The 11,286-nt window shown below is 38.8% G+C and overlaps 1 protein-coding gene across 1 annotated transcript; it reads left to right on the forward strand.

Annotated features, from left to right (window-relative positions):
* Positions 1–9,289: 9,289 nt before the first annotated feature.
* Positions 9,290–9,901, forward strand: LOC111019544 (uncharacterized). The gene has a single exon (XM_022295944.1). The coding sequence runs from the start codon at positions 9,290–9,292 to the stop codon at positions 9,899–9,901; it is 612 nt and encodes a 203-aa protein (XP_022151636.1).
* Positions 9,902–11,286: the final 1,385 nt, after the last annotated feature.

Below are 11,286 nucleotides of genomic sequence, written 5' to 3' on the forward strand. Positions count from 1 at the left end.
AAAAAAATCATATATTTGTGATAAAAATGCACAAAATTCAACTAAAGAAAAATATGTGAGCATATATATCATGATACAACCTTTATAGATTTTATTTTGCGAGTTGGGGATGGAATAGTGGTAGCACACTACTGATCTACATTTTATGAGATTCATATGGGTATTATTTATTAGTTTTTGTTTCTTTATGACATATTTATGCACGTAAGATATATTTTGAAGGAATGAATAATCAAGAGGAAATGAGACATAAATGGATAAAATTGAGAGGAAAATCTTAGCCCGAGCAAATAAGAAAACATCACAACATTTAATCAAGTGCAAAAATCCGAGAAGATAGCACCATCGCCTTGGCCAATAGTGTCATGGTGCTCTGAAATTTTAACTTCGCGTTTTTAAAATAGTGTAGTGCCATGGCGCTGTCGCGAAATTTTTTTTTTTAATTTCTAAAAGTAGGATTTTGTAGTCGCTAAAAGAAGAGAGGTTGTTTGGCGATTTGCTTTTTTGGCCAATTTGGAGGGCAAGGAGACCATTGGAGAGCTTAAAAAAGAGATTTTCAAAGCTCAGGATCTTGGAGGTTGCTTCGATGATTTACACGCCGAATTTAGTTTCTTCTCCTTTTCCTTGATTATTCTAGTTTTGTTACGGAATTCTCCCTGGGATTTTATTATTTTACATTGAGTATTAGTAGCTAAACCTCTTATCTTAAGGATTGATGTAGCCAGTTGAACTTTATGGTTAGATTGTTTAATTCTCTTGATTTAATGGTTATGAATGTTCTATTTATGTATCTTTATGTTTAATATCTTTAATGTACTGGTCATAGATTGTGTTGAAGCAAAAAGTTGACCCTTCTGGATCTACCAAATTCGCACCAATTATGAATAATCAAACGAGAATGGACGTAAACTGCAAAACTAATAACACTAAACACCGGTGTGGTGATAGCCACATAGGTGTTGCATGTCCACAACTGAGGTGAAAACAAGTGCAAGTATACATCATTCTCGTCGATTGTAGTATAAACAAGGTCGTATCCACAGGGACTAAAGATATTACTCTAAGCATGCATTTAAGAATATATACCAAAAATTCAAATAAAAGATAATCGGTGTTGGTACAACTAAACTAAATAAAATGTTATAAAAATGCATAAAAGAAATTTCAATAAAGAGAGTACTATAATAATAGATGTTGGGGCGTATGAAAACAAAGAAATGGTTAAGAATAAAAGAGAAATAAGGGGGGATTCACTCTAAACGCTCTCACTCACTCCCAGTGAACGCTCTAGCAAAGCTTACAGTGTTGATTGCCCAAACAGACATGGCTCTCTCCCGAGATACCCATACATGCTCATTCCCAACTCCCACCGTGAAACAAGCAGGCATAAAACACAGTTTATAGGCACGAAAGAGTGAGACTGATCCCTAAGTACTCGTCATTCTACTATAAAGAGAGAAATCTAACGCAAATAGAGAATATCATGCATCAAAAGGACTTTCCAAAGTCTGGAAGGAGCTAACAAACTAAAAATGTTGGCCAAACACAATCAGTAAGATGAAAATATTAAAACATCTCTATTAAATCAGTAGAGTAATGTTGGTCCTCCGCTTAATAGCAAGAGGGACGAGGGCAAGTGCACACTGTCACAAGTAATAATCTGGAAATATTCCAAGTTCGTCTCCACAGGGACTAGTTTTCTTTTAAAATCGATTTTGTAAACTGTTGGAATGAGCAATCGAGTTTGAGAATAAAAATAATTGATTGGTTGAAATGCACGTTTTATAATTTAATAAAATAGAATTTTGAAATCAACCCTCATGCTACTGACTAGTTTGAAGAGAAATGAATTACATCATCAGAATCTCACACTAAATTTACTCTCTAATTGCAAACTGGTTCAACTCCTATTTCATACCGCTTTTGGTTTGTTTAGAAGATTAGACCAATATTTAAAACATGGTTGTAAAATACTAGAAGAATCCTAAGTAATTAAAACTCCAACTTACATTTAATGGGTAAGAGAGCCTATTTCTAGGATCTTGTTTAAGTTCTTATGTCTAAGTAACTTCCCATTTTATCTTGATGAACTCCGTTGACTCTTTTCAGAATTAAACTCAAATGTTGTGATTTAAACAAGTGGCCAGCAAGTAAAATCAACTAGATTAATTAACTCAATCAAGATAAGCAATTTGAGTGTAAACGCTGTGCTATATGATAGATGTAATTAAAATTATGGGAACTAAGTCATTCGTAAGAGGGTTGGAAAAGCAAATTAGCTACTCATAAAAACATGAAGAATAGAAATAATAAGAAGTGAATTGAAATAAAATATCATATTAAGTTTAAGAAGTAATTACAATAGCTAAATTAAAATCGAGAACTGAAATCTAAAGAAAATGATAACAACAAAAAGGAATTGCAATAAAAATAATTCAAGGAATGTTGGGCAAAATTAAAGACAAAACAAATTATAAAAACGTAAATTCTAGAGAGGAAACAAGCTGGAATTTTAAATGTCAAGTGAGCTCCCCTTGAAGCTTGATGGAACTTGGTATTTGTAAGCTAAACCTTGCAAGTTGGTGGAGAAAATCTTGGGTATTTGAGTGGAGGAGCTACAATGGGGCTTAACAGCATTTGGTTGCACGAATTAAGGGATGGGTTGAGATTTCTTCCAATTGCCCAGTCAACAAAAACCCTTATTTGTAGGTGGAGAATGCGCCAGACAAATTGCTGAAGTTTCTGGAGTGTTGGCGATGCGCTGGCGCATCGCTGCTAGCTTTAAGATAGCTTCTGTGTCATATGCAGCAGGTGCATTGCTGCTTTTTTCTTCCTTTTTCCCCTATAAAACATATATATTTCCTCATAATTCCATCTATTTATCCAAAACCAAGTGTACAAGTCTTTCCTAAGAAATAGTCCCATTTATACCGGATTCAATGCATGAAACACACGTATTTAATTTCAGAAGACACTAAACATGCACAATTTTTAAACACTTTTTCCTAAAATTCAAGACTTATCAAGTAAGCACCTACAACAACATTGTTTTGTAAGCTACAGCATGCAATCCCCCGAAAAAATGGGGTTTAGTTCATAATAAAAGAAAATAAAGTGATAAGTGGCTTTTGGGTCTAGTAATTTAGGGTGTTTTTGAGTTATTTGATAGTTTTTACCGACCTTTCCTTTGGGTAGTTTAATCGTTTTCAGTATTTCTTTCTTTTGTAGGACTTGAGTTGAAGAAGAGGAGAAAAAGAGCAAATAAAGAAGCAAAAGCGAGCCAAATTCCAGTGCGTTGGGTGCTTTGGCGCCGAAAATTGATAAGATGGCAGAATGTTGGGCGTCTATGCGTTATGAATGTTGAAGCGTTGATTTTACATGTATGCATTTGGGTGCCTGGCGCCTAGGCGTCCAAAACGCATGCATGTAAAATCAACGCAGTGCCGAAATTGGGAACCTAGGCGCTCCCGATAGAATTTTGTTAAATATCTCATTTTAGCCCTAGCCGCAAGGGAGGAAAACAGAGAGAGAAGAGACGTTTTTAGAGAGAAAGTGCATATTTTGAGAAGATTGGAAGGAATAAGAAGAACGGAGGCTCGAGAGATCGCTAGATTTGTTTTCTCTCTCCTTTAGCTTCGACTTCTTTCAATGATGTTGATTGAGATTTTTCTTTTTGGATTATAGCATGAACTAATTACCCTTTTCTAGGGCATTGATGTAGCCTTTATCAAACTTTATTCCTCCTTGTTCTTTATTTGATTTCTAGTCTAAACTTATTGGTTGTGAGAACTTTTCTTTTCTCAATGCTTTATTTGGATTTGGCCAATCTTTACATTGATTCTTTGTCATAAATCGAGGTTGAGAAACAAGATTATTGGCTAGCTTGAATAGTTCTCCTTTATTTGAGCAAGAGATAGAGATATTCTTGTAAATTTGGTGGCATCTTTAGGTTTTACATGCTTAAGTATATTTGAACTGCATTAGTAGCCATAGAAATATAGGTACTCTACTCTTCAAAGAAACTCGTTCTTACTTGAGAAAGAATATCAAGTCCATATAATAGAACCCGCCAACTACCTTGGCTTAGAATAGTTTCAATTAAAGTGTTAGGAGAAATAAAAGGTGATATGGGTGAAGTCATGCTCTAGAATTTACTCCCCCCTATTTTCAATCTTATATCTTGATACTTGTGTGTTTTCTTGTTTTCATTAAATAAGGATTTGAATTACTTCTCTATTCATTATATTTGATCTTTTGGCATTCAGATAAAGTTGAAGTTGAGAATTCGGTAGTTAGCAATAATTCATTCCCTGTGCAGACGATACTCTATTCACTTCTATACTACTTGTGATGATTCGTACACTTACAAATTCGAACAACAAGTTTTTGGCGCCGTTACCGGGGAATGAAATTTTTACTAATATCGAAATCACAGCTTTGGTATTAATCTGAATTTTTTTAGTTGTTTATTAATTCATCTGTTTGTTTCATTTAGGAAATGGAGCAAGTGCATGCGAAAATTGGGAAGCAGTAGTCTACTTCCTATCGACCTTGAGATCGGCGCACTTGTCGAAGAAACGGAAAAGAAAAGAAAGAGCATGTTGCACAACAAAGTGAGAGAATGGCAGAAGGCGGGGAAAATGAGAATCTAGGGATTATGTGTTGTCAAATGTAATTGAGATAAATTCAGCTATTCAAAAGGCCAACAATTCAAGCGAACAATTTTGAGATCACATCGGCCACACTTTAGATGATCCAGACTTCAGTACAATTTTGTGGATTTTCTAGTGAAGATCCAAATGCTCATATCGCGAATTTTTTGGAGATTTGTGATACATTCAAATATAATGGAGTGACAGATGAGGCTATCAAACTAAGGCTTTTTCCGTTCTCTCTAAAGGACCAAGCTAAGCAATGGTTGAAGTCTTTGCCAGCGATTCAATTCAGACATGGAATGATTTGGCTCAGAAGTTCCTTGCCAAGTTTTTTCCACCTGCCAAGTCAACTAACATTCAAGTTAAAATTAACAACTTTGCTCAATTTTAAGGAGAAACGTTGTATGAAGCATGGAAAAAATACAAGGAGCTCCTAAGAAAGTGCCCCCACCATGGATTACCTAAATGGATGCAAGTACATAATTTTTATAATAGGTTGGATAATGGAACAAGAACTACAATAGAAGCAGCATCAGAGGGGGCTTTCATGGGTAAAACTGAAAGTGGATCATATGATTTGTTGGAGGAAATGACATTCAACAACTACCAGTGACATAGTGAGGGGTTAGCTCAGAAAAGGCTGATGGAAGTAAATGAGGTGGATGTCATCGCTGTATTAACCGCACAGGTTGCTTCGCTTACCAAGCAACTTCAATCAAGTCAGCTTACGTTAAATGCTATTCAAACACCACCTATATTTTGTGAATATTGTCATGGTAACCATCGTGAAAAAGATTGTCAAGTGGAGAACCCATTTATGCAAGTCCAACATGAGCAAGTTCAATTTGTTGGGAATTTTAATCGCTAGCCAAATAACCCCTATTCCAACACTATAATCCAGGTCGGTGCAATCCCCTAACTTCTCATGGAGGCAAAATCAGAGTCAGAATCCTATTCCACCACCTGGATTTCAACAACCAGAGAAGAAATCTAGCCTTGAAGAGGCAATGGTACAACTGACAAACAATACAACTTAGTTCATGGCCGAAACAAAGACCAACTTCCAAAATCAAGCAGCTTCTATTCGTACCTTAGAGGTACAAGTTGGTCAGTTGGCCAACATGATGGTGGATAGGCTTCCAGGTAATTTGCCAAGCACAACAGGGGTCAATCCAGTGGAGTACTATAAGGCAATTACCTTCAGGAGTGGTAAGGAGTTGGTTAAACCAGAGCAAAATAAGAAGCCTACAAAAAAAGTTCAACAAACAGAGATTACACTAGAACCATCCACTAAGATAGTTGAGGACACTGTGACACCACAGTTAGCCAGTTCACCGACCATTCCATTTCCTCAACGCCTCAAGAAAAACAAAAAGGATAAGTAGTTTAGTAAGTTTATTGATATTTTTAAGAAACTGCATATTATCATTCCTTTTGTAGATGCCCTCACCCCAAATGCCATAGTATATGAAATTCATGAAGGACATATTGAAGAAGAAAAGAAAGTTGGAGGATTATGAAATGATCCCACTCACAGAGGAGATTTAGGGAGTTTTTCTATTCCTTGTTCAATTGGTGATAATGTTGTCTTTGCAAATGCTATATGTGACTAAAGAGCCGGTATTAACTTAATACCTTTATCTGTTTTAAGGAAATTGGGACTTGGAGAGGTGAGACCGACCACAATTTCATTACAGCTAGCTGATAGATCAATAGAGTACCCAAGGGGGATCATTGAAGACATTCTTGTCAAAGTAGGAAAATTCATCTTTCCTGTGGACTTTCTAGTGTTGGATATGGAGGAAGATGAAAACATGTCTATTATTCCGAGAAGACCTTTCTTGGCTACAAGAAGAGCGAAGATTGATATTAGAGTTAGAAGAGCTGAAACTAACAGTTCAAGACAAGTCAGTCATTTTCAAAGTCTTCAAAGATCCCGACCCTTATTATAATCCCACGAGTTGCTCTTGCATCATTGGGCGAGATCAGCATCATCCCCATCTTCTTTAAAGTCATATGCATCATACTACTGCTTTAAACTACCTTGAAGAGGAGAAGAAATGTCAGACTAATGACTATAAATCAAGCGCTATTGGAAGGCAATCAAAATGTTTCTTTTGCAACTTTTGTTTAGTTTTTCTTCTTATTTTTTCTTTTTATTTTTTATTTATTTTTTATTTAATTTTAATTTTATTTCTTTCTGACTTTACTTTTTGAATGTAGGAAAGAGAGCAAGGTGAAAAAAAAAGAAAAAGAAAAAGTCATCGGAGTTATTAGATTTTTAAAGTCATGCCACTTAGGGAAGTCTAGTATCCCCTATCCTATTTTTATTTGATCATTTTCTTGCCCTTTATGCATTTTCATACATTGGGGACAATGCATGATTTAAGTTTGGGGGTGGTGTGATTCCTTGTTGAGTTGTGGTAGACGATGATAGATGGTGTTAGTGATTACAATATTTGCTCTTACAAAGTAAATGTTAAACTAGTTTCAAGCATGCTGAACTTATTGACTGTGTAGTTGGTTTGACTTTGTTTTTGGTTCTATTACAATCTTATTGATCACACAATTCTGAGTACCTTATTTTCTCTCGTGGTTTAAAAGTTCGCTTAGCTAGTTTTATCATTCATGAAAAGCATGTTTAATCTTTATTAATTCACCATACGGGTGTGTCTCGTTAGTACCTCATGTCTATGATGATAATTAAGGAATTGAGTAACTTTAGCGTTTGTTATTTGTATAAGCTGTGAGCTATTAGCCAATGTGTTTGTTTGATAAGGTTTTTTTTACTGGTCTCTACTAAACTTAAATTTTTTTAAAAAACACCATATGAGAAGTTATTGTCCTAATTGTTTAACATTTTTTTCGCTTTCAAACAAATATTTTCCCAGTGTATTTAGCCAATTTATTTTTAAGGAAGAACATGTTTATTTTACTTTTCAAAAGAAAATGTTAATAAAAAAAATCACATTCGTATTTTTGCAAACCATTTGCTCGATTTCGACCCCTGCTCGATGCCGAGCCCCGTTCTTGTTCCTCTACTAATGCTGGAGGTGTCCCGGCCCATAAGCCCACGTGTATCAAACCTACGGTTGACATTTTGTGAAACCCTAGGGGGAAAATAGACTATAAATAGGGAGAGAGGTCACCCCTTGAAGGTAAGCAAAATTACACTTTCAAGTGTCTTACTTGCTTAGAGATTTCTCCCATAGCTAACTTAGGCATCGGAGTCAGTGTGACATAAGTCACACTAGTTTAGGGTTGTTCGGTTTTGCAGGTATCTAGTCCTTTGATATTCGAGTTTGGTGCACATTATGGAGTGAGCCGGTCTACCTGAATCCAAGCATCAACAATTGGCACCGTCTGTGGGGACGATACAAGCTGCATACCCAAGCAAGCAACATGAACCCGGAAGAGAGTCCAAGACGCTCTGATGACGACTGCCATCCGAGGAAGAGGTTCAACATAGATGACCCCTTGCTATGACGAGTTGAGGGTGAAGCGAGCCGACCTAACCCGGAGCTTCGAGAAGGGATGTCAGATGACCTACGAGCCGAGGCACTAGGTCAACCCGAAAACAAGTTTGTGGCCCTGGAAGAGAAGGTCGAGGGTATGTACCAGCGCATGACCCGACTGCTTCAGCAGTTAGAGTAGAGAGAAGTTAGCCTATTGTCGCTCGTTAGAGACCCCCGGAAGGGAAAGAACAGGCGGAGAACTCGAATTTTCGACTCGCAAGGCCAACCGAATGTCGACAGGAGGCGGCCTAAATCTCCGGTACCCAAATGGAGGCAAGGACGAGCAGAATACCCGAGGAGACCTCGGGCCGGTAGTCCTCGACAAAAAAAGCCAGGGGAGCGACCCGAAATTATCCGAGAAGCAACTGAGCTTGAAAGAAAAAGGGTTTGACCTCGAGAAGTTAATAGACGAAGCAGATTTCCCTGTTCACAGAGGAGATAATGGGGGAAAAGGTGCCTCCAAAATTCAAGCTACCAGCCATAAAGCAGTTTGATGGGACGGCTGACCATGTAGATCATCTCGACGCCTATCGGGAATGGATGGACATATACGAGGTCTCAGAAGCAATAAGATGTCGAGTTTTCTCATTCACCCTAGGCGGGTCGGTTAGGGTTTGGTTTCGACAATTAAAGCGATGATAGATTTCAAGCTTCAAGAGCCTGGCTAGGGCATTCGTGACCTAGTTTGTAGGAGGACGGAATCGGAGCCGACCAGTAGCCTACCTCCTAACTATAAAATAGAGAGCGGCAAAGAACCTTCACGATTATGTGGCTCGGTTCAATGAGGAGAAGCTACAATTGGAAGGTCTTACTGATGCAGTATCACTACTGGCTTTCATGTCCGGCATCAGGGATGAACACCTATCGTTTTCGTTAGGAAGGAAAACCCCAATCACCTTTGTAGAAGCGTTGAGCCGAGCCCAGAAATACATGAGTGCTGGGGAATTTTTCCACTAAAAAAAGGAACCTGAAGGGAAACGAACCAACAAGAAAAGATAAAGGTCAAGAGAGAAGAAACTGAGCTCGAGTTGGGTAAAACGAGATCGAGTTAGTTAGAAAGATCTGCCTCGAAAGCTCGAAAAATACACTCCAACCGCATTCCAACTTGAGCAGGTGTTAATGGAGATCAAGGATCAAAGGTTGTTTAAATGGCCAGAAAGGATGAAAGCATCTCCAAATAAGAGGAGCAAGGGGCGGTACTGCCTTTTTCACCGAGACCATGGGCATGCCACACATGATTGTTTTGACCTCAAAGAGGAAGTGGAAGGATTTATCCCGAAGGGGTATCTCAAGGAGTATATGGAAGATCCCAAAGCGACTCAAAATAGTGAGAATGACAACAAGTCTCCTGCCAGGGAAATCCAGACGATAATGGGAGGTTCAACAGAATGGGAGTCCGGCAGGAAGAGGAAGGTGAGCGTGCGGGAAGCAAGAACAGGACTAGGGCATTATGAAGTCTACCATACAGCTTTTGTAGGACGACCTTCAAAAATCGAAATTTCAGAGGACGAGACCGCCCACCTTTTCCACCCACACAATGACGCCTTGGTTATCACCTTACAAATAGCCAATACGAGGGTGCACCGAATCCTGGAGGATAGGGGCAGCTCGGCTGGCATCATCTCTTTAACAGCTTATAAGGCTATGGATTTAGGAAAGAGAATGCTTAAGAGCAGTTCCGCATCACCAGTGGGTTTTGGGGGAAAACGGGTCATCCGGAAGGCTAGGTAGAATTGCCGGTAACATTTGGAAGTGGACCGAAGAGCGTCACCAAAATAGTAAAATTCCTCGTCGTCGACTACTCATCTTCCTATAATGCAATATTATGAAGGTCGACCATACACACACTCAAAGTGATACCCTCTACATACCATCAATCTATGAAATTCTCAACACCTGCAGGTATAGGTGAAATCAAAGGAGAACAACGGGTATCACACGAGTGCTACTACACCTCGTTAAAAGGCCACAACACAGGAATTTGGACCTCTACTTCAAAATGATCACTGCTACTTTGGCGACCAATGAAATAGGGTTTAGGGTAGATTCAAACTTTCAAGGTTGTCTTTTGTTTTTCTCTTTTCCTATGGTTATGTTATTTGATTATGCATTTGTTTTGGTTCAATAAAGTTCTTATTATCTACTTGCGCAACCACTGTCACTTCTTTCCGTGAACTCCTCAAGTAGGGGGCATGGTAATATATGAAGCAATGAAATATGGAAGAACAATTAAAGATCTCAGTCAAGGCCAAACCAAAAGCGGGCTACTTGGTCTAGCACGGTTAAAACACGAGGCGGAGCAAGGGGCCGAAAGCCAAGCAACGATGATAGTAACGGGTATAAAACCGCTGGCTATAGCTAACGAGTTAGAAACCTACGAGAATTAAGGGCAGGCAAAGTCAACTCTGCCAAAGTTACAACCTTAAGCAAATAAAGAAGCTTGAAGAGATTTAATTGATAATTCCGACTAAAGCCAACAAGGTAACAAAAAAAAACAATAGAAACATAACAGATAAGTTTCCAAAACATGAAGCATCAATAGACAACTTGACCTATGTCGTCTCTACTCCTTGTCGTCGTCGTCATCCATATCGTCGGGAGCATCGCATTCAGCCCTAAAACGCTCTTGAAGAAATAAGTAATCAATGTCAGGGTGTTCATTGGAGACCCAACGGAGAGACCAGGAGATGCCACATTCCATAGGGGCATTCTACAGATCGACATAGCCCTGGTCTTTTTAACCTCCTCAGTCAAGAATTCGGAGTTGGAGAGTTGGGCATTGGCCTCGTCGAGCTTCCTCTGTAGAGCAACTAGGTCATCTCGGGATCTCCTCCTTTCGACCTCCAGGTCATGCTGAGCATTCGCCAGCAGGATGTTAGCCTAGTCTAAGGAGGCAAGAGCTCGATCCAGTTCATCCCGAGGAGCGTAGTGATGACAAAGGTGGTTGATTCGTCAGCAACTCTACCCGAAAACACGACCAAGCAGTTAGAAACCTGCTAAAGCCAACAACGAACGTTAAGCTAAATGCGACATTGAATACCAAAACCAACTACGAGACTGACCTGGTGGAGATCACTGAGACAGGTATTGATGCTTTGTTAAGGGTTTGAGTACCA

Source organism: Momordica charantia (genome assembly GCF_013281855.1).
Source record: "Momordica charantia cultivar OHB3-1 chromosome 1 unlocalized genomic scaffold, Mcharantia_2.0 BLBB01000001.1, whole genome shotgun sequence".
NCBI lineage: Eukaryota > Viridiplantae > Streptophyta > Magnoliopsida > Cucurbitales > Cucurbitaceae > Momordica > Momordica charantia.